Source organism: Heteronotia binoei, chromosome 12 (genome assembly GCF_032191835.1).
Source record: "Heteronotia binoei isolate CCM8104 ecotype False Entrance Well chromosome 12, APGP_CSIRO_Hbin_v1, whole genome shotgun sequence".
Taxonomy (NCBI): Eukaryota; Metazoa; Chordata; class Lepidosauria; order Squamata; family Gekkonidae; genus Heteronotia; species Heteronotia binoei.
Genome location: NC_083234.1, coordinates 7,959,803 through 7,983,929, shown reverse-complemented (window position 1 = coordinate 7,983,929; position 24,127 = coordinate 7,959,803). Strand labels below are relative to the sequence as shown.

Here is a 24,127-nt window from a genome sequence, read left to right as displayed (position 1 = left end):
CCCCCCACACACACAATAGACACCCTGTGGGGTAGGTGGAGCTGAGAGAGCTCTTACAGCAAGGCCCTTTCAAGGACAACTCCTGCAAGAGCTATGGCTGACCCAAGGCCATTCCAGCACCTGCAAGTGGAGGAGTGGGGAATCAAACTCGGTTCTCCCAGATAAGAGAGCTCTGGCTGACCCAAGGCCATTCCAGCAGTTGCAAGTGGAGGAGTGGGGAATCAAACCCGGTTCTGCCAGATAAGAGAGCTATGGCTGACCCAAGACCATTCCAGCAGCTGCAAGTGGAGGAGTGGGGAATCAAACCCGGTTCTTCCAGATAAGAGAGCTCTGGCTGACCCAAGGCCATTCCAGCAGTTGCAAGTGGAGGAGTGGGGAATCAAACCTGGTTCTCCCAGATAAGAGAGCTCTGGCTGACCCAAGGCCATTCCAGCAGTTGCAAATGGAGGAGTGGGGAATCAAACCCGGTTCTGCCAGATAAGAGAGCTCTGGCTGACCCAAGGCCATTCCAGCAGCTGCAAGTGGAGGAGTGGGGAATCAAACCCGGTTCTTCCAGATAAGAGAGCTCTGGCTGACCCAAGGCCATTCCAGCAGTTGCAAGTGGAGGAGTGGGGAATCAAACCTGGTTCTCCCAGATAAGAGAGCTCTGGCTGACCCAAGGCCATTCCAGCAGTTGCAAATGGAGGAGTGGGGAATCAAACCCGGTTCTGCCAGATAAGAGAGCTCTGGCTGACCCAAGGCCATTCCAGCAGCTGCAAGTGGAGGAATGGGGAATCAAACCTGGTTCTTCCAGATAAGAGTCCTTGGCTCTCCCCCCCCCCCTTCTCGCTTAGCATAGAAGGAGCTCTTTGGGAGGGTGAAAGGAATCGGTGGCGGGGGGTGGGGCTCAATAGGAATGATTCCTGATCCCCCGTGGCCTGTGTTAATCTAAATTTTCTTTCCTTTAACTCTGTCTGTTATGTTTCCCTTTTTCTTTTCTTATGGGGCAGGGGAGCTTAAGAACATAAGAGAAGCCATGTTGGATCAGGCCAACGGCCCATCAAGTCCAACACTCTGTGTCACACGGTGGCAAAAAATTTTATATACACACATACACTGTGGCTAATAGCCACTGATGGACCTGTGCTCCATATTTTTATCTAAACCCCTCTTGAAGGTGGCTATACTTGTGGCCGCCACCACCTCCTGTGGCAGTGAATTCCACATGTTAATCACCCTTTGGGTGAAGAAGTACTTCCTTTTATCCGTTTTAAGCTGTCTGCTCAGCAATTTCATCGAATGCCCACGAGTTCTTGTATTGTGAGAAAGGGAGAAAAGTACTTCTTTCTCTACTTTCTCCATCCCATGCATTATCTTGTAAACCTCTATCATGTCACCCCGCAGTCGACGTTTCTCCAAGCTAAAGAGTCCCAAGTGTTTCAACCTTTCTTCATAGGGAGAGTGCTCCAGCCCTTTAATCATTCTAGTTGCCCTTCTCTGGACTTTCTCCAGTGCTATAATATCCTTTTTGAGGTGCGGCGACCAGAACTGCACACAGTACTCCAAATGAGACCGCACCATCGATTTATACAGGGGCATTATGATACTGGCTGATTTGTTTTCAATCCCCTTCCTAATAATTCCCAGCATGGCGTTGGCCTTTTTTATTGCAGATGCACACTGTCTTGACATCTTCAGTGAGTTATCTACCACGACCCCAAGATCTCTCTCTTGGTCAGTCTCTGCCAGTTCACACCCCATCAACTTGTATTTGTAGCTGGGATTCTTGGCCCCAATGTGCATTACTTTGCACTTGGCCACATTGAACCGCATCTGCCACGTTGACGCCCACTCACCCAGCCTCAACAGATCCCTTTGGAGTGCCTCACAATCCTCTCTGGTTCTCACCACCCTGAACAATTTAGTGTCATCCGCAAACTTGGCCACTTCACTGCTCACTCCCAACTCCAAATCATTTATGAACAAGTTAAAGAGGATGGGACCCAGTACTGAGCCCTGCGGCACCCCACTGCTTACCGTCCTCCACTGCGAAGACTGCCCATTTATACTCACTCTCTGCTTCCTATTACTAAGCTTCCTCTAGATCAGTTTCTAATGGGATAGGTGTCCATCCAGGGCAGGTTTATTTATTTTATTCGATATCTATTAAATTGTGTATTACATGCCTTTGCAGCAGTCAGCCAGCTGCGGTCAAGGAGTTCCCCCCCCCAAGAGTTTTGTGGCACCCTGAGGGGGGTTTTTTTTGCTTTTCAGTGTCGTTTGGGCTTCAGTGTTGTTGCCCTTGCCCAGCTGGAGTTTCTTTACTGAATCTCCTTTCCAGTCCTGAGGTGATCTGATCTAAATCAATAATGTTCCCAAATGCTGCCTGGGATGAGCAGATCCAAACCAGCTTCTTGCCCAGGAAAGCCCTGCTGACTCCCCTCCCGCCCCGTGCGTTTGCCTCTAGGACACCTCGAGGCTCTTTGCCCTTGCCTTTAAGCACACTCTCCTTCCCTCTGATATTTGGGAGAACCTTAATCCAGGGGTGGGGAACCTTTCTTCTGCCAAGGGCCGTAGGGTTATTTATAACATCTTTCGTGGGCCATAAAAAAAATTAGCAACTTAAAAAACAGCGCTCCGCCAAGGGAGAGTGTTTCAGGCCTGCAAGATGAATGCAAATAATTGGTTTTCGATTTGAAGTCATATGGGGAGAGCCTAATCTGGCATACATGCACACACACACCCGGCCCACCGCCCTAGGCAAATGCAGAGGTCCAGGGCTTTTTTTGTAGAAAAAGCCCAGCAGGAACTCAGCAGCATATTAGACCACACCCCCTAATATCAGCATATAAGGTCACCCACTCATTAGCATGTTAGGCCACACCCTCTGGGATAATCAAGTGCAAACTGAACTGTGACAGTAACTTTTCCAGGCCCTGCAGCAGTTCTGGCCGGCCAGCCAGGCCCCGGGGAGGCTGCCGCACAGTACATCTGGGCCCTGTGATCCCTGCCTGGCCCTGGGGAGGCTGCTGCACAGCGCAGCTAGGCCCCACGATCCTCGCTGGCCAGCCAGGCCCCAGGGAGGCTGCCACATGGCTCAGTTCAGTCCAGGGCCACACCGAGTGACCTTGAGGGCTGCATACGGCCCTCGGGATGGAGGTTCCCCACCCCTGCTTTAATCAGTGGATGTGGAGGGGTATTTGAGTGGGGAAAGGAAGTGTCCTGATTGTCGTTTCCCCCCACTGCGCTTTCTGCAGGGTTCAGAAGCTTTACTTTTCTCCATCACCAGGGGTGGGGTGGGAGCTTTATTTAGTTTAGAGCTAAGGGCTTGCCTACTATGTGGAGGGGCAGCTTTGTCCTTTTGAAGGTGACTCTTATTCTCCTTCTCCTGAAGCTTCTCCCCGCCCTTCCGCAGCCGGAACATCCGGCATAGACTCTTTCTCACTGTAAACGATTTGCATTTATTAGTCTTGAGAATGAACAAAGCAGGAGTCAAGTGGCACCTTTAAGACCAACCAAGTTTTATTCTGAACGTAAGCTTTCGTGTGCTCTCTTAAGCACACTTCATCAGACGAGGGGATCAGGTGTTGCTGGCTGGAAATGCAAGCAGTTTGTTGATTAAGTCTGCAGACTGATCGCATGGTGAACCAGCGTGCCTTGGCCATTTGGTCTGGATAGCCGTGAAAGGCAATAAAGTCCTCTGCCAATTGGTGTTTCTGTATATCTAGGTGAATCACAAAAGGATAGTGGTTCTGTGAATTCCTTTTCCTCAGCCTTTTTTTCCCCCTCGTTACTGTAGATTTAATTTATCATAGAATACAATCTGAGAGAGGTCACTATAATGGATAACACAACAAAAAAATGCAAGCTAGTGACCAGTTTACTAAGAAGTGTATAGAAACCAGTCCAAATGTCCAAAACATGTACATTCAAGTCCCAAAGTAGTGTGGTGACAAGCCAATCGATTAAGAACTTGTTTCTTTCCAGTCTTGGTCGGACCTGGGACCAATATTGATTCAAGGATATAGATTCTTTACACAATTTTCAAAAAAGAGGGACGCAGAGCGTCTCCAGCAATTTCACATTGACTATAGCTCAGTACGCTCAAGAAACCTCATACTGAGCTGTAGCTGATGTGAAATTGCTGCTGGAGACGCTCTGCGTCCCTCTTTTTTTGAAAATTGTGTAAAGAATCTATATCCTTGAATCAATATTGGTCCCAGGTCTGATGAAGACTGGAAAGAAACAAGTTCTTAATCAATTGGCTTGTCACGGCACTACTTTGGCACTTGAATGTACATGTTTTGGACATTTGGACTGGTTTCTATATACTTAGTAAATTGGTCACTAGCTTGCATTTTTTGATTTAATTTATAAGGCAGGGAACATACCGCAGCTTTATCAGTGAATGCTTTGGGAGGGCTGTTGTGTTGCCCGTCAGGGACAGAGACCAGTTTCCCTCCCCCTTCCCTTTTCTGGCAGCGTGAAGCATCATCTGGTGTTTGTGTGCAAACAACAGGCAGCATTGTGTGGAGAAGGGCAATAAATGCCTGTGGAAACTTCTTTGCAAAGAACGAGAGGATAACATCCAGTAACCAGTTAGAAGCATGTATAATCGTTGACAAGCAGGCATTGTCCTAGTTGCATGCAAGAGTCATCTGCTTATGAACAGGATTGCCACACTACAGTCATGAGAGCCAGCATGGTATAGTGCAGGGGTCTGGAACTCATTTGTTACGAGGGCCAGACATAAATGAGATTTGTCGGGCCGGGCTATGTGAGTCATGAAATGTTATGCCAGGGAGCAGAGATATAAACTTTATAAAGGACACAGACATAAGAACATAAGAGAAGCCATGTTGGATCAGGCCAGTGGCCCATCCAGTCCAACACTCTATGTCACAGAAGAACATCAGAGAAGCCATGTTGGATCAGGCCAGTGGCCCATCCAGTCCAACACTCTGTGTCACATAAGAACATAAGAGAAGCCCTGTTGGATCAGACCAATGGCCCATCCAGTCCAACACTCTGTGTCACATAAGAACATCAGAGAAGCCATGTTGGATCAGGCCAATGGCCCCTCCAGTCCAACACTCTGTGTCACATAAGAACATAAGAGAAGCCATGTTGGATCAGGCCAATGGCCCATCCAGTCCAACACTCTGTGTCACATAAGAACATAAGAGAAGCAATGTTGGATCAGGCCAATGGCCCATCCAGTCCAACACTCTGTGTCACATAAGAACATCAGAGAAGCAATGTTGGATCAGGCCAATGGCCCATCCAGTCCAACACTCTGGGTCACATAAGAACATAAGAGAAACCATGTTGGATCAGGCCAATGGCCCATCCAGTCCAACACTCTGTGTCACATAAGAACATCAGAGAAGCCATGTTGGATCAGACCAATGGCCCATCCAGTCCAACACTCTGTGTCACATAAGAACATCAGAGAAGCAATGTTGGATCAGGCCAATGGCCCATCCAGTCCAACACTCTGGGTCACATAAGAACATAAGAGAAGCCATGTTGGATCAGGCCAATGGGTCATCCAGTCCAATACTCTGTGTCACATAAGAACATCAGAGAAGCCATCTTGGATCAGACCAATGGCCCATCCAGTCCAACACTCTGTGTCACACAGTGGCCAAAAAAATTATATATATACACACACACACCCCATGGCTAATAGCCACTGATGGACCTCTGCTCCAGATATTGATCCAATCCCCTCTTGAAGCTGGCTATGCTTGTAGCCGCCGCCACCACCTCCTGTGGCAGTGAATTCCACATGTTAATCATCCTTTGGGTGAAGAAGGACTTCCTTTTATCTGTTTTAACTCGACTGCTCAGCAATGTCATCGAATCTCATCGAATTCAGACAAACACAAAGATTTTTTAAAAACATAAAACATGCTTAAAGCATTAGCGCTTTTTGGTCAACCGGTCTCTCTCTTGCAGAGACGTAGTCAACTTCGTTAAGGATCCCACCCGCTTTGATTTGTAGGCTGTTTCACTCAAGTATGACCATGGAAACCCAAGGGCCTCTCTTTCATGTTTCATATCAGGTGGTCCTTAGATGGCACTTCACCTTCTTGAACTTATGGCGCGTATTTGAGGTAGAAGATACTGGCATTCAGTCTGGGGCTGAGCAATGTTATCTATACTTTCTTTGTTCCTAAGGGCCTTGTACGTTTTCTTCCAAAGTCCTTTCCTTAACCTTGATATTGGTGGCGCTTCTAGCACTGTGAATGCGTTGATTGGAATTGGGAATTCAGTGCGCCAGTGTTCCATGTGTGACGTATGCATCCGTTCTCTACACAGTTCTCCTGAATAAGGCTCTTCTGGCCAGATCAGCCATTGCCTGCTCAGCATTTGAGGAACGCCGCCCTCTGTTATGCAGAATCCACACATCCCCAAGAAGTTTAGGTAAGTTTCCTGAGTTTATCTCATGTTCTCATTTCACGGGCCTGTGCCAATCTGCTGGAGTCACCAGAATTGTTTGTACATGCATTAGGCTTCTGTGTGGCAGAAACAACGCAGAGTGCTCTCCCTGGTTTCTGAGTGGCTATGAGATCGAGATCATATTTACAATTTGTGCTGGTTGTGGGTTGGATCCTTATGTGATTTTCCTTAGGGACAAGTGGTCAGCTACCAAAACATGTTCATTGCAAAACAAACATGCCAAACAAAAATACCACCTGTAGCAAAATAAAGGTATGGGATTCATCTCAGTTAAAGGACATTTACAGTTTTTGTCGTTTTAGACTTTATCCCAGTATTTTCTTGAAGTTTGTTTGTTTTGATAATGCATTAGTCTTTAGATTAGGATGGCCAAACTGTGTCTCGGGAGCCACACGTGGCTCCTTCACACATATTGTGTGGCTCTTGAAGCCCCCACCGCCCCGTTGGCCAGCTTGGAGAAGGCATTTGTCTCTTTAAATCACTTCTCCAAGCCAGGCCAGCTGGGGGCTTGGAGGGTGCATTTAAAGTTAAAGTTGCTTTCTTTCCATCCTTCCTGTCTGCTTTGCAGTTCTCAAATACCTGACAATTCCTGTCTTGTGGGTCTCAGACATCTGATGTTTATTCTGTGTGCCTCTTGCGTTATGCAAGTTTGGCCACAACTGCTTTTGATGAATACCTAGAAGAAGAAGATATTGGATTTATATCCCGCCCTCCACTCCGAAGAGTCTCAGGGTGGCTCACAATCTTCTTTGCCTTCCTCCCCCACAACAGACACCCTGTGAGGTGGGTGGGGCTGGAGAGGGCTCTCACAGCAGCTGCCCTTTCAAGGACAACCTCTGCCAGGGCTATGGCTGACCCAAGGCCATTCCAGGAGCTGTAAGGGGCAGTGAATTCCACATGTTAATCACCCTTTGAGTGAAGAAGGACTTCCTTTTATCCGTTTTAACCTGACTGCTCAGCAATTTCATTGAATGCCCACGAGTTCTTGTATCGTGAGAAGAGGAGAAAAGTACTTCTTTCTCTACTTTCTCCATCCCATGCGTAATCTTGTAAACCTCTATCATGTCACCCCGCAGTCGACGTTTCTCCAAGCAAAAGAGCCCCAAGCGTTTTAACCTTTCTTCATAGGAAAAGTGTTCCAACCCTTTAATCATTCTAGTTGCCCTTTTCTGCACTTTTTCCAGTGCTATAATATCCTTTCTGAGGTGCTGTGACTAGAATTGTACACAGTACTCCAAATGAGACCGCACCATCGATTTATACAGGGGCATTATGATACTGGCTGATTTGTTTTCAATTCCCTTCCTAATACTTCCCAGCATGGCGTTGGCCTTTTTTATTGCAGTCGCACGCCGTCTTGACATTTTCAGTGAGTTCTCTACCACGACCCCAAGATCTCTCTCTTGGTCAGTCTCTGCCAGTTCACACCCCATCAGCTTGTATTTGTAGCTGGGATTCTTGGCCCCAATGTGCATTACTTTGCAGTTGGCCGCATTGAACCGCATCTGCCACGTTGACGCCCACACACCCGGCCTCAACAGATCCCTTTGGAGTGCCTCACAATTGTTCTCACCACCCTGAACAATTGAACCCTTAAACGTGAACCCTTAAAAGTAGCATTCCTCAAGAAGCATAAGCAGGTAGTGACTGGAAGTTAACAGAGCATCTTCTCTTTATAGCAGGTTCCAAGGCAGCCTCTCTACACTGGACAGCCGAGCGAGCAGTCAGCGTCTTCTTGCTCGGCCTCCTTCCTGCGGCCTACCTGTACCCTGGACCGGCCGTGGACTACTCTCTAGCTGCGGCGCTCACACTCCACGGCCACTGGTAAGCAAACAAGGGCAGCCAAAGATGGTGGAGGTGGGTCTTGCTCACAGCTCAGGCCTGTAGCCGAGATCCTGGTTTGCTTGCTTCGGGTCTTAAAAAAAAAAAATTAAGAAGAATATTATACAGGAAAAGTGGGGAGGAGCTTAACGTAGCCAAAAGAATCCTAAATAAATAGCCACCAAGAACAAAGCAACCGAAATCGAGCTAGCTAACCAAATTGCCATTAAAGCCACGATCAACGTGTGCCGATATTTAAACCCGTTTGAAGCACTTCTGAGATTTTGTTAGGAATACGGGAGGGCCGAGAAAGCCAACAGGAAGAAGGTTGATTCCTTTGAAAGATAGGGGAAGGCAGTGGCTCAGTGGTAGAGCATCTGCTTGGCATGCAGAAAGTTTCAAGTTCGATCCCCGGCGTCTCCAGTTGAAAGATCTGGTCAGTGTCAAAGAAGCTGTGCCTGAGAATGGAACCTCCACATGCTAGAGCAGTGTACTTGGGAATACTTGTGTGTTGGAGAGCCGTTGCAAGGCAGGGGGAGTTGTTTTCATCTTTCATTCTGGGGGAGCCAGTTTGGTGTAGTGGTTAAGTATGCGGACTCTTATCTGGGAGAACCGGGTTTGATTCCCCACTCCTCCACTTGTACCTGCTAAAATGGCCTTGGGTCAGCCATAGCTTTGGCAGAGGTTGTCCTTGAAAGGGCAGCTGCTGTGAGAGCCCTCTCCATCCCCACCAACCTCACAGGGTGTCTGTTGTGGGGAAGGAAGGTAAAGGAGATTATGAGCCGCTCTGAGACTCTTCAGAGTGGAGGACGGGATATAAATCCAATATCATCATCATCATCATCATCTTCTGTGCTTATGAGCTTCCCTTGTAAGAGACAGAAACAAGGCTAAGTAGAGAGACGTTGGTCTGATTCTGTGAAGCAGTTCTTACAATGATCCCTCTTCTCAGGTGCTTTTGGTTTGGTTGTTTTGTTCATTCCATCGTAAGTAGTAAGAGTTTCCTGCTGTATAAATCATTTTGCCTTCTTGTTAGCCTTGTGGTTTAGATGCATTTGCCAGATCCACAACCAAAGGCACCTTCAAGAAGCTTTTGGTTTCTCCACCCATGAAATGAAAACACAAAAGGGAAATTAGGTTTGAGTCCAGTCGTGCCTTCGAGACCAACAAAATGCGCAGGGCAAAAGCTTTTGAGAGTCTAAGCTCCCTTCATCCAAGGTGTCTGACAAAAAGGGAGCTTTGACTCTTCAAAGTTTATAGCTTGAAAATCTTGTAGGTCCTTGAGATGCTTCCAAACTAAAATTTGGCTGTTCTACTGCAGATCTACCCGGGTGCCCTCTGAAACTTTTCAGGAAAGCAGAATTGTGTCTTTTCAGTTGGGTTAGAACTGATAAAAGGAAGTCCTTCACCCAAAGGGTGATTAACATGTGGAATTCCCCGCCACAGGAGGTGGTGGTGGCTACAAGCATAGCCAGCTTCAAGAGGGGATTGAATAAGCATGTGGAGCCAGAGGTCCATCAGTGGCTATTAGCCACAGCGTATTGTTGGAACTCTCTGTCTGGGACAGTGATGCTCTGTATTCTTGTGCTTTTGGGGGGCGGGGGGCACAGTGGCAGGGCTTCTAGCCCCACTGGTGGATCTCCTGATGGCACTTGGGTTTTTTGGCCACTGTGTGACACAGAGTTTTGGACTGGATGGGCCATTGGCCTGATCCAACATGGCTTCTCTTATGTTCTTATGTCTGGGGCAGTGATGCTTTGTATTCTTGGTGCTTGGGGGGGACACAGTGGGAGGATCCTGGCCCCACTGGTGGATCTCCGGATGGCACTTGGGTTTTTTGGTCACTGTGTGACACAGTGTGTTGGACTGGATGGGCCATTGGCCTGATCTGATACGGCTTCTCTTATGTTCTTACATGTTGATGCTTTAGCTCAACACTAGAGGGCAGTGTGGTACTTAAAATACTCAATTAGCTCCTTAAGGTAGCCTTCCGGTTTTAAAATTGAAACACTTTCCAAACCCCTGGTGGGCAGGCAAGTGGGCATGTTTATAGCATGATCAGAGGGCACAAAACTGTAGATGTCTGTGTCTGTCTAGAAACAATGCAACACCAACCAAATGTCATTTTTTTTTTTATTAGAGTGAACCAAAACGTCGGGCAGGAGCGAGCAAGCTTCTGAGCGCTGCGAGACTTTTTTGTTTTAAATGAGATCGAGCATTCTCTCCTTCCTTCCCGTTTCCCAGCTTGGCAAAGAGCACTGGAAAACTTGGAAGCTTTGATTTTTTTTTTGTTTCTCCTTATAAACGGGGGAAAGAACCGCAGTTGTGTCCACTCATTGACTTCCCTTTCATGAGCAGTGCGAAAAATCAGTCCTTTAAAAAGTTATTCTTCCTCTGCCCCCGACCTGGATGCCCACGGCTAGTCGCATTTCATCAGATCTCAGAAACTAAGCAGGGCTGCCCCAGCTAGTATTTGGATGGGAGACCCCCAAGGAAGTCCAGGGTATAGCTACGCAGAGGCACTTCTGTTTGCCACTTCCCTTGAAAAGAAGATGATGATTGTGGATTTATATCCCGCCCCCCACTCCGAAGAGTCTCAGAGCGGCTCACAATCTCCTTTCCCTTCCTCCCCCACAACAGACACCCTGTGAGGTAGATGAAGATATTGGATTTATATCCCGCCCTCCACTCCGAAGAGTCTGAGAGCGGCTCACAATCTCCTTTCCCTTCCTCCCCCACAACAGACACCCTGTGAGGTAGATGAAGATATGGGATTTATATCCCGCCCTCCACTCCGAAGAGTCTCAGAGCGGCTCACAATCTCCTTTACCTTCCTCCCCCACAACAGACACCCTGCGAGGTGGGTGGGGCTGAGAGGACTCTCCCAGAAGCTGCCCTTTCAAGGACATCTCTGCGAGAGCTATGGCTGACCCAAGGCCATTCCAGCAGGTGCAAGTGGAGGAGTGGGAAATCAAACCCGGTTCTCCCAGATAAGAGTCCGCACACTTCACTACTACACCAAACTGGCTCTCCGTGAGGGGATTGCCACAAGTCGGCAGTGACTGGACAGCACTGTATACTTACGATATGGCTCAGTGTTGTCAAAGAGACATATTTAATGCAATATAGATTAAATAAGAGCTCTGTAGCACAGCGTGTTAAAGCTGCTAATACTTCAGTCCTAAGCTCTGCTCACGACCTGAGTTCAATCCCAGTGGAAGCTGGGTTCAGGTCGCTGGCTCGAGGTTGACAGCCTTCCATCCTTCCGAGGTCAGTCAAATGAGTACCCGGCTTGCCGGAAGGAAAGCGTAGAGAACTGGGGAAGGCAATGGCAAACCACCCTGTAAAAAGTCTGCTGTGAAAACGTCATGACGCGACGTCACCCCAGAGTCAGAAACGACTGGTGCTTGCACAGGGGACTACCTTGACCTTTTTATAGATTAAATGGGCTTTTCCTTGCCAGTGCCCATCGTACCAAAATACGTAGCTCAGTCTTCCAGCTCTGCTGATAGCTTTTGCTGTGGTAGGCAGTGTAGCTTTCCGAAGAGTTACGGTGAGGCTTAAACCGCAGGCCAAGCAGATCTCTGAGACACGTCACCTTTCTCTCCTCGGGAGCGTCACGCTGATGCCGCTTCACCAAGTTCGTATGTTGTGTGTGGATCCTGTTCCAGAAAGGACCACAAATACAGGGCAAAGCCGGCGAATTGCTGTCTTCATTTCTGCAAGAGCTCTGAAGGAGGCCGTTGACACGCTTGGCGATTTGTTGTACTCTTTGGACCTCTTCTCAAGGTCAGGAGTTGGATTTGGGTGGCTCCGGTGGCGCTTGGCCTCCCTCGGATGCTCTCATGTGCCGTCAAGCCCTCCTAGCTCTCGAGGAGGGGCAGTTCGGCGTAGTGAACAGATGAAGCTGCCTTATACTAAATCAGACCCTCCTGGGTCCATCAAAGTCAGTCTGGTCTACTCAGACTGGCAGCGGCTCTCCAGGGTCTCAAGCTGAGGTTTCTCATGCCTATTTGCCTGGACCCTTTTGAGTTGGAGATGCCGGGGATTGAACTTGGGACCTTCTGCTTACCAAGCAGATGCTTTACCACTGTCCCTCCCCAAAGCAGTGGTGAAGTGCGCCGACTCTAATCTGAGAGAGCTGGACTTGATTTCCCGCTCCTCCTTCGCATGCAGTTGCTGGTGTGACCTTGGGCCATTCACAGCTCTCTCACTGCTGTCGTCTCAACAGCAATTATCAAAAGAGCTTCCTGAGCCCCCCCCTCCCCCGCCTCCCAGGGTGTCTGTTGTGGGGAGAGGAAGAAAAGGAGTTTGTAAGCCCCTCTAAGTCTCTGGGTGAAGGGCAGGTAGAAATCCCATCTCCTACTCCTCTTCCTCTTGCGGAGAGCAAGTTTGGTGTGGAGAGCAAGTTTGGTGTAGTGGTTAAGTGTGCGGACTCTTATCTGGGAGAACCAGGTTTGATTCCCCACTCCTCGGCTCGCAGCTGCTGGAATGGCCTTGGGTCAGCCATAGCTCTCTTATCTGGGAGAACCGGGTTTGATTCCCCACTCCTCCACTTGTACCTGCTGGCCTTGGGTCAGCCATAGCTCTGGCAGAGGTTGTCCTTGAAAGGGCAGCTGCTGCGAGAGCTCTCTCAGCCCCACCACAAGAGATCCAGTTTGGTGTAATGGTTAAGTATGCGGACTCTTATCTGGGAGAACCGGGTTTGATTCCCCACTCCTCCACTTGCACCTGCTAGCATGGCCTTGGGTCAGCCATAGCTCTGGCAGAGGTTGTCCTTGAAAGGGCAGCTGCTGTGAGAGCCCTCTCCAGCCCCACCCACCTCACAGGGTGTTTGTTGTGGGGGAGGAAGGTAAAGGAGATTGTGAGCCGCTCTGAGACTCTTCAGAGTGGAGGGCGGGATATAAATTCAATATCTTCTTCTTTCATCCTGTCTTGGAGGCTTCCCATATTCGCCTAGGAGCGCCTCTGTGCACATCTCTGCCTTCAGATTTTGCATGCGCGTTTCCCCCTCCTTGAAAGATTGCCATTTCTGCAATGCGTTCCTTGCCAGGCCCTGTCCTCTCACCTGGTAGATGACTTCAACACTTGCATCACCCCAGCAAAGGGATGAGTCGTTGGAATGTGTTTTGGCTTTTTCCTGAGACCTTCATTCCGAAAGGTCCTCTCCTGCTTCCCCGTCTTGAAATGTTCCCGTGTGTCATAGAGCTGCGGAGAAGTACCACCGAGACCCTGTCCTGGTCGGAAAGTGAGACCCTTTCCCCTGGCATACCAGACCTGTGGCATCTCTATAAAACAGGAATCTGCCAATTGACAAGAGAGACTGTGGGAGAGACGGGAGAAGGTGGGCAGAGCTGGGCCCACACAAAAGATATAGGGCAGCCCCCAGAACTAAAGCACCCCCAGGGCGGAGGAGGCCAACTTCCCCCAAGCTGAGTCAAAACTTTTCTAATGTAACGTAATAGTTAACCCATTATTTGGCACGGTTCAAATATCTGTAGTGCTTTCCAAGGCATCCTATCAGAAATCTTTATGGCGGTCCAGCAAAGGGAAGAAGAAGAAGATGATGATGATAAGGCCAATGGATAAGAGTCCACGCACTCAACCGCTATACCAAACTGGCTCCCAGGTGGGGCTGACATCATCTTCCTGGGGCTGCGGTGGGGCCGAAGGGGGAGTTGGAGCGCTCTGGTTCCCCGAAGGCTCCTGAGTGATGTGGTGGAGGTGGGATTTTTTTTAAAGTGGGGATTTCCCCGCTGCTTTTGCTCATAGCCACATCCTCTCCCTTTGCCCCAGGCTGATTTCACCAGGTGTGAGAATTTTGGGGAAATCCTTGGCTCCTTCTCAGTTGGGCCACTGCGGCGTAGGGGCGAAGAGCGGCAAACTCTAATCTGGGGAAAGCGGGTTTGATTCCCCACTTCTCCTTTACATGCAGCTGCTGGGTGATCTTGGATCAGTCACCGTTCTCTGAGAGCTGCCTCGGCCCCACCGACCTCCCAGGGTTTCTGTTGTGGAGATGGGAACACCCTGTGAGCGAACGGACACCCTGTGAGGTGGGTGGCGCTGAGAGAGCTCCCCCAGAAGCCGCCCTTTCAAGGACAGCTCTGCGAGAGCTATGACTGACCCAAGGCCATTCCTGCAGGTGCAAGTGGAGGAGTGGGGAAATCAAACCCGGTTCTCCCAAATAAGAGAGCTCTGGCTGACCCAAGGCCATCCCAGCAGCTGCAAGTGGAGGAGTGGGGAATCAAACCCGGTTCTCCCAGATAGAGAGCTCTGGCTGACCCAAGGCCATTCCAGCAGCTGCAAGTGGAGGAGTGGGGAATCAAACCCGGTTCTCCCAGATAAGAGAGCTCTGGCTGACCCAAGGCCATTCCAGCAGCTGCAAGTGGAGGAGTGGGGAATCAAACCCGGTTCTCCCAGATAAGAGTCTGCACACTTCACCCCTGCACCAAAATAAAGTGCACAACTGTATCATCCAAAAACTATTGCCCCCTCCCCTCCCTGCTGGTCCATGGAAAAATTGTCTTCCACAAAACCAGCCTCTTGTGCCAACAGGGTTTGGGGCCACCGCCTTAGAGAATGCCTTAGAGAATGCTCTATGATTGTGTGAGAAGAGGAGGGGGGGAGCCCTGTGCCAAGAGAGCCCCAGGCCAACTTGGAAGTGGGAGTCCAAATATCCCCTGCTGAAAAGCAGCCTTGGGGGTGGAGCAGCCAGAATCTGCACTGAAAGGTGCTTGTGGTAGGGAAAGGGCTGGCATCCGCAGTTGAGTTGGACGCTTTGTCATCTGCAGGAACTGAAAAGGTTGCTTTATTCTTGAGTCTAGTAATCGAGGATCGATGGCCCAATGTATAGCTGTGTATGACTCATTTATTTTGTTATTTGTCTATCTCTTTTTTGCCTTATTTATAATCCGATATATGCCAATAAAGGCTTGCATTTGTTGCCGAGAATGCAGGCTTGATTGGATCTAGTGCAGTAAAAGCGCATTATTTAATGTGTGGGATTGCAACTTGTCTCAGGTTGGCTCTTCCTCTTTTCCTGCTCCTTCTTAACTTTCCCTAGCACGATTGTCTTCTCCAGGGACTCTTGTCTTCTCACGATGTGACCAAAGTACGGCAGCCTCAGTTTAGTCATTTCAGCTGCTAGGGAGAATTCAGGCTCCTGATATGAAACCATACGCTTGAGGTTTCTAGACCCAGTTCTGCTCAATATGACAAAATGCTCAGATGCGGCTAACGTCTGCCGTCTTCTGAACGCTTTGTCATCTGCAGGAACTGAAAAGGTTGCTTTATTCTTGAGTCTGGCAATCAAGGATCGATGGCCCAATGTATAGCTGTGTATGACTGGTTTATTTTGTTTTTTCTGTATCTCTTCTTTGCCTTATTTATAATCCGATATATGCCAGTAAAGGCTTGCGTTTGTTGCCGAGAATCCAGGCTCGATTGGATCTAGCCTTTCAGTAACGAAAGCGGCCCCGTGGCGCAGAGTGGTAAAGCGGCAGTACTGGAGTGCTGTGGTCTGAACTCTCCGCTCACGACCTGAGTTCGATTCCGGCAAAAGCTGGTTCAGGTAGCCGGCCCAAGGTTGACTCAGCCTTCCATCCTTCCAAGGTCGGTAAAATGAGTCCCCAGCTTGCTGGGGGGAAAGTGTAGATCAGGGGTCCTCAACCTACGGCCCGCGGGCCAGATGCGGCCCGCTGAGGACGTTTATGCGGCCCGCCGGGTTATGGCAAAATCAGACCGGAAGTGACGTTCGACCTAAACTTGCGTTAGCAACGCACACTTCCGGCACTGGGCTGAGGCGGCGGAGACAGAGTGTGAGGTGATACCGAGGTGAGGTGAGTTCCCAGGCCAGGGTGTGTGGTGTGGGGAAGGGAGAGAGATGCAGAAGACGGAGAACTGACGGCCCGCGGCCTTGTACAGTAACGGCAGTCCGGCCCTCCAACAGTCTGAGGGACAGTGAACTGGCCCCCTATTTAAAAAGGTTGAGGACCCCTGGTGTAGATGACTGGGGAAGGCAATGGCAAACCATCCCATGGTAAAAAGTCTGCTGTGAGAACGTGAAAGCAACGTCACCCCGGTGTCGGAAACAACTGGTGCTTGCACAGGGGACCTTTCCTTTAAGAGCCCCGTGGCGCAGAGTGGTAAAGCTGCAGTACTGCAGTTGGAGTCCTCTGCTAACGACCTGAGTTCGATCCCAGCAGAAGCTGGTTCAGGGAACCGAATCCAGGTTGACTCAGCCTTCTGTCCTTACGAGGTCAATCAAATGAGTCCCCAGTGTAGATGACTGGAGGAGGCAATGGCAAACCACCCCGTAAAAAGTCTGTTGTGAAAACGTTGTGAAAGCAACATCACCCCAGAGTCAAAAACGACTGGTGCTTGCACAGGGGACCTTTCCTTTTCAGTAATGATGCTGAGAATCTACAGTCTTGCGCAGCTGGCAGTTTTAAAGTTTGGGCCTGCCACTGACCGCTAGCAGTTTAGTTTCAAATTTCAATCCCTCGGGAGGATCCACGCCTTCTTGTAATCCCTGCGGATTCCTGCGGGGATCACCTCTTGCATGCTCTGCGTCTGCTCTCAGCCGCATTTTGGCCTCTGACACTTGGGGCCCAAAGCACTCTGTTGCATCTTCCGTTTCTAAACTCCAGCTCAGGAATTCCTCCAGCTGCTCTTGCGTAACTTCCCTATTGTTTGCTTTGAATGGCCTCCCGTGTTGTCATTTCGTCACCCTCTAGATTTGTGGTGCTTGCGGGGTTTGAGCCAGGGACTTTCCCCACCAGAAGCGGGAGTTGAGCTGTTGAAGATGCCGGTGACAGATGAGTCCACGGCCTGCCCAGCTGGGCTCAGGAATGAGTCAGTAGAGAAAGGGCCACTTGAGAACTGGTTGTCGGAACAGGGCGGTCCTTTCTGCTGCTGCCTTTCTTGTTGCCCCAATTTCCTCATTTCTGCAAATAATACCGGACAAGCTTCCAAGTGAAAGGCACAGAAGTTTCCCAACATTCAGGAGCTCCCTCAGAGCTGAGAAGGGGTCTCCTGACATGATTTCCCAATAGTGTCTAACACTCGGTAACTTAAAACCAATAGTCATAGGCTGAGGAAGGCTGAGGCTGTTCTCTTCCTCCCCTCTCCCAACACACACACACACACAACTCAGTCCTGTAAGACTGGCTGCTCTTAAGCAAGGGGTGTCCAACATGCAGCCCAGGGGCCGGATCAGGCCCCCAGAGGGCTCCTATCAGGCCCCCGGGCAACTGTCTGTCATCTGCTTCCTTCTCCCTCTCTCTTGCTTCCTTCTGCGTCACAGCTTGCTTTGCCAGGCTTGCTCAATCGCACAGGAGCTACAGAGCAAAACCTCTATGTTCTCTATTGGCTGAGGCTCCTCCCTTGGAGAGGAAGGGGAGAAGGGAGTGCTTGCTTTGCCAGGGTGGCTCAATCGCACAGCGGAGCTACTGTGCCAAGGCGCTCTTCCTTCTGTTGTCTGAGGCTCCTCTCTCTCCTGGTCCCCTGGGGAAGGAAGGAAAGAGCTGGAGCTTCTTTTGCGGAGTTCCCTGGATTACATGGGAGAGATACAAGAAAGCACCCTTAAGGCCAACAAGTGCTAATGTTTAAGCATGTTTTATTTTAAGCATTTAGAAAATCTTGGTGTTTGTCTCTGTCCTTTATAAAGATTATATCTCCACTACCTGGCATTACATTTTATGACACGCAAGGCCCGGCCTAACAAGGTCTCATTTCTGTCAAGACAGAGAGCTCACAGGTATAAATAGGCAAATAGATATAGAACACTCTGTGAGGGTTTTTACTAAGGCATATAATGCCAAAACAATTTTTATGCTAAACAATATTCAGTGGTATTCCAAAAATTTCCTTCTACAAAAAAATCGCGCAATGTTCTCTCTCTGCTTGCGGAGCTACACAAAGTCCCAAGAAATTCCAAAATGGATACGGCCGCTTCCCAAAACGGGTGCGGCTGCACCAACACCAATTTGAAATGGACAATAGGCTGGAGTTGGTACAAGGAAGAGGTCTTCATTTAATGCCTGGCATTTTGTCTCTGAAACGATTCTGCTTGAAAGATTGATCGCTTTATCCGATGCCTCCTGGGGTGGCGTGGGGGGAGGTCAACCGTGCGATAAAAAATGACGAGATTCTACCTGCTTTTCTTGGCTCCCTCCTGTTCTTCAGCCGTGTCTCGGTCTGAGTATACGACTATGATTCCTGTTTTCCCCTAAGGAGCTGGTTTCCTCCTTTGATGTATCTGTCTCTGAATAAGTTTGCAAGGGATTAGACCACGAGACTCTTTTTGGAGTGGGTGAGGAAAACCACCAACAGAAGAACAGGAGGGAGTCAGGAAAAGCAGGTAGAATCTAGTCATTTTTTTTATCACAGGGTCGACCCACCCACCCCGTCCACACACACACGCACTTGGGAGGCATTTGATAAAGCGATCAATCTTTCAAGCAGAGTCGTTTCAGAGATAAAATGCCAAGCATTAAATAAAGACCTCTCCCTTGTACCAACTCCAGTCTGTTGTCCATTTCAAACTTTAGCTGATGCAGCCACACCTGCCTTGGAAATAATAATAATAATAATAATAATAATAATAATAATAATAATAATAATAATAATAATAATAATAATAATAATAATAATAATAAATTTTATTTGTACCCCGCCCTCCCCCGCCGAAGCAGGCTTAGGGCGGCTAACAACACAGTGACCAATGGTACATTAATAAATAAAACATTAATAAACAACATAGTAACCAATGGTGCATTAATTAAAACCATTACATTAAGAACATTAAATTAAGCATTAACTTAACCTTAAAAACCAGTAGAACATTAATTAAAAACAAACTATAACATTATCATTGACGCTATTCTAGTTAGTGCTAATGGCGGATTTTCTTCGTTGTAAAGTTGTACTTCAGCTGTTCATAAAAGCTAATTTAAAAAGAGTGGTCTTGCAGGCCCTGCGGAACTGATCAAGGTTCCGCAGGGCCCGCACCTCCTCTGGAAGTTGGTTCCAGAGATATGGGGCCGCAGCCGAGAAGGCCCGTGAGCGGGTGTTCTGTAGTTTAACTTCTCTTGGCCCAGGGGTAGTCAGTCTGTTTTTTCCTACTGACCTCAGTGCTCTCTGGGGCTCGTACGGGAAAGCATTTTGGAATTTATCAAAGATTTCAGGTTTTCACGGCCGGTAACATCATTAGGGTTTGTAGAATCTTTCGGGCTCAAGTGCCGTGTTCTGCTGGAGAAAGTTTTGGAATTTCTTGGACTTTGTGTAGCTCTGCAAACATAGAGAGAATATTGCACAGTTTTTTTGTAGAAGGGAATTTTTGGAATACCACTGAATATTGTTTAGTATAAAAATTGTTTTGGTATTATATGCCTTAGTAAAAACCCTCACAGAGTGCTCTATGTTTATTTGCCTATTTATACCTGTGAGCTCTCTATCTTGGCATACACGTGTTGAGAGTTGTGGCACAAACTGGTAAACTAGCTTTTACGGCCAAGGACAAAGTTGTTATTTGTGCCAACTTAGAGGACATTCAAGATGAGAGAAAAAGATACTGACCAAAACTGGAGGCATCTTGCTTCCTTAAAGAAAAAGTTCATCAGAACACAGTCTCATGCTACTTTCCTACGTTAATATTGCAGGGCAAATATGATTCCTAAGGGTTTAAGGATTTTCAAACCTCCCGCCATGTTTAGGAACGATGACAGCTTTAAGTCAGACTGGGTAGCTATACTAAATAAATGTTCTGAGGATTTGATGCTCTTGGTAATAAAAAAAAAAGTGTAAAAAGAAGAAGAAGAAGAAGAAGATGATGATATTGGATTTATATCCCGCCCTCCACTCCGAAGAGTCTCAGAGCGGCTCACAATCCTTTACCTTCCTCCCCCACAACAGACACCCTGTGAGGTAGATGAAGATATTGGATTTATATCCCGCCCTCCACTCCGAAGAGTCTCAGAGCGGCTCACAATCCTTTACCTTCCTCCCCCACAACAGACACCCTGTGAGGTAGATGAAGATATTGGATTTATATCCCGCCCTCCACTCCGAAGAGTCTCAGAGCGGCTCACAATCCTTTACCTTCCTCCCCCACAACAGACACCCTGTGAGGTGGGTGGGGCTGGAGAGGGCTCTCACAGCAGCTGCCCTTTCAAGGACAACCTCTGCCAGAGCCGTGGCTGACCCAAGGCCATGCTAGCAGGTGCAAGTGGAGGAGTGGGGAATCAAACCCGGTTCTCCCAGATAAGAGTCCGCACACTTAACCACTACACCAAACCGGCTAAAGAGGTGGGTTCCACTTTAAAACAGGACATAGATTCAGTTGCTACTTCCCTAAGAGAACAATGTACCCTAAGCACGTTTGATAATAAAATAAGAGAAATGGAAAAACAAGGGAAGGAGTTTGAAGCCAAATTAAGATCAGATAAACGTTGAAAATATAATAGGGACTATGCCAATGGAAATATGCATAAATGGTGGTATTCCTCTCCCATTCCAAAAAGGGTCTCGTGGACTAATCCCTTGCAAACTTATTCAGAGACAGATACATCAGGGGAGGAAACCAGTTCCTCAGGGGAAGATAGGAATTATAGTCATATACTCCAGGGGTGGCCAACGGTAGCTCTCCAGATGTTTTTTGCCTACAACTCCCATCAGCCCCAGCCAGTATGGCCAGTGGCTGGGGCTGATGGGAGTTGTAGGCAAAAACATCTGGAGAGCTACCGTTGGCCACCCCTGGTATACTCAGGCCGAGACACGGCAGAAGAACAGGAGGGAGTCAGGAAAAGCAGGTAGAATCTAGTCATTTTTTATCACAGGGTCGACCCGCCCCCCCTCCGTGGGAAGCATCGGAGAAAGCGATCAGTCTTTCAAGCAGAGTCGTTTCAGAGGCAAAATGCCAAGCCTTAAATAAAGACCTCTTCTTTGTACCAACTCCAATCTATTGTCCATTTCAAATTGGTGTTGGTGCAGCCGCAGCTGTTTTGGGAAGCAGCCGTAACCATTTTGGAATTTCTTGGGCTGTGTAGCTCTGCAAACAAAGAGAGAACATTGCGCAAATTTTTTGCAGAAGGGAATTTTTGGAATACCACTGAATATTACTTTGTGTAAAAATTGCTTTGGTATCATATGCCTTAGTAAAAACCCTCACAGAGTCTTCTATATTTATTTGCCTGAGGTCTCATTTATGTCAGCTCCAGCCCTCATAACAAATGAGTTTGACCCCCTGGCTCTAGGCATTTGACTGCATCTAACCTTCCTTGTTTCAACTCGGTCCCCTTGGCTAGCAGCTCACCCTGAGCCCCAGAATCTTGTGTGGTTTCATTTTTCCAGCTCTAGCATAGCTGACTCACAAAGAAGCCCAAACTCGGGAGAGTCAGCACGGTGCCAGGATCAGAGGGCCCGACTGGGATCCAAGAGACCCGGGTTCGAATCCCTGCTCTCACCACAGGAGCTTGCTGGGTGACCTCAAGTCAGTCAAAGACTCAACCTGATCTACCTCGCAACATCGTTGTGAGGGTAAAGCGGAGAAGGGAAAGCCGTGCCTCCTTCCCTGGGCTCCTGGGGAAGGTGGATGGAGTCAAACAGTGTTGGAGAGAGCGGGAGTTGGCAGCGTGAGAACCGGCGTGGGGTAGGGTGTCAGGCTAGGACAGGGGTGGCCAAACTGTGGCTCGGGAGCCACATGTGACTTTTCCACACATATTGTGCGGCTCTTGAAGCCCCCACCACCCCATCAGGTGGCTTGGAGAAGGCATTTGTCTCTTTAAATTACTTCTTCAAGCTAAGCCAGCTGGCGGCTTGGAGAATGCATTTAAAGTTAAAAGTTGCTTTCTACCTGCCTCTCCCTCCATCTATTTGGTGCCTGCCTTGTGGCTCTCAAGCGTCTGACGTTCATGTCTTGCGGCTCTCAAACATCTGACCTTTATTCTATATGGCTCTTACGTTAAGCAAGTTTGGCCAGCCCTGGGCTAGGATCTGGGAGAATCAGTTTCGAATCCCTGCTCCGCCACGGAAACTCACTGGGGGGACCTTGGGCCAGTCACACACTCTCAGCGTAGCCTACCTCACAGGGTTGCGGTGAGGATAAAATGGAGGAGAGGGAAAGAATGTCAGCCAGTTTGGGTCCCAGCAAATAAATAAATTGTACTTTGCAATAACTTCACGTTTGGCATCTCCCCAATGTGCAGATATTACCAAGTACAATTCTCCCAAGCCACCAGTGTTCCCTCTAAGCTGAGTTAGCGTGAGCTAGCTCACAGATTTTTAGCCTCCAGCTCACACATTTTTTGTCTCAGCTCAGGAAAAATGGCCCCAGAGCACGCTAATTTGTGCAGTTGCTCACAACTTTAAAGAGCCCCGTGGCGCAGAGTGTGAAAGCTGCAGTACTGCCGTCCTAAGCTCTGCTCACGACCCGAGTTTGATCCCCGGTGGAAGCTGGGTTTTCAGGTAGCTGGCTCGAGGTTGACTTGGCCTTCCATCCTTCTGAGGTTGGTAAAATGAGGACCCAGCTTGCTGGGGGGAAAGTGTCAAACCACCCTGTAAAAAGTCTGCCGTGAAAACATTGTGAAAGCAGAGTCACCCCAGAGTCGGAAACGACCGGTGCTTGCACAGGGGACCTTTCCTTCCCTTTCACAACTTTAATGCCAGCAGCTCACAACTTTAGTACCAGCAGCTCACAACTTTAATGCCAGTAACTCACAAAGTGTAATTTTTGCTCAAAAGGCTCCGCAGCTTAGAGGGAACATTGCAAGCCACATATCTGTGCCTTGTTTCCTGTAGCCTGCCTCCCCATGTTTGCAACTGCGAGAGAACCAGCTTGTTCCGTCCTTTTCTCTTCCTCTGGAGATGAAATCTGCCCTTGAAAGGAACATTTCCTGGGTCGACATTTCTCCTTCAAGGGATCACACAGTCCCTGGCAGCTTTCCCAGAAGCACAATAATTGCCCTGGATGTGGGGGAACGAAAGAGGTTCTTCTGTGTAAGCTGCCAACGCCTTCTTGAGCAACGTGGAAGTCACAAAAGGTCACATTGATATTTGGGTCAGTCCAGAGTTCCTAGGGAAACCAGCCTGGAAAAGAAGCGGGACTGATCTGGAAGGTTTCTGTCGTCGGTGTTTTCATCTCGCCCCTTATCTCCTCCCCACCGCAGGGGCCTCGGCCAAGTCGTAACCGACTATGTCCACGGAGAGACGTCCATCAAGCTAGCCAGCGCCGGCCTCTACGTGCTCTCCGCCGTCACCTTTGCCGGCCTCTGCTACTTCAACTACCACGACGTGGGCATCTGCAAGGCCGTGGCCACGCTGTGGAAGCTTTGAGACGCGACATCCACCGGCGGCAAAACGCAACAATTGTCCACCGCTGCCTCGGCTTCGTCGTTGAATAAGGGAGAAAGAGCAGCAGAACTCTCTGCACCGCACACACAAGAATATGGGGGGTGGGGGGGGTGGGGAAAGAGAGGCTTTCAGGTGTGGCTTAACAGCTGGAAGTTGCTAAAAAAAGATACGGGGACTCTCACCAAGCAATGAATCAGACCTGAAAGAGGTTAGAATTGGGGACGGGCGCGCTGCTGGCGACAGGATGCTTAAGTCAACTTTTCTCGCTCTCTGCGACTTGCCTTTCCCTGTCCAGTGTCAGCCTGGTGTCCCCCTGTGCAGCCTAACTGATAGTCATATTTTTTGGTCTCGTGCTTCAGTCCTGAAGTCGCGCTTAGTGAATTGTGTACGCAGCATGTTGACCTGGGCTCAGACTGCGCCCTGAGCAGTCGCTGTGCAAAAGGGAACCCTTTTTCTTCTTCTTCGTTTGCTTGTTTTTAAACTGTATACAATAAAGAATTTACACCACCCGAAA

General features: G+C 48.8%; 1 protein-coding gene across 1 annotated transcript in view; it reads left to right on the top strand.

Moving 5' to 3' along the window:
- Positions 1-24,127, top strand: part of SDHD (succinate dehydrogenase complex subunit D) — a 27,350-nt gene extending 3,223 nt beyond the window's left edge. The window contains exons 2-4 of the mRNA XM_060251750.1: positions 6,304-6,408; positions 8,124-8,268; positions 23,430-24,127. Of these exons, the coding sequence (XP_060107733.1) occupies positions 6,304-6,408; positions 8,124-8,268; positions 23,430-23,595 (416 nt within the window). The 3' untranslated portion in view covers positions 23,596-24,127. The remainder of the gene's footprint in view (positions 1-6,303; positions 6,409-8,123; positions 8,269-23,429) is intronic.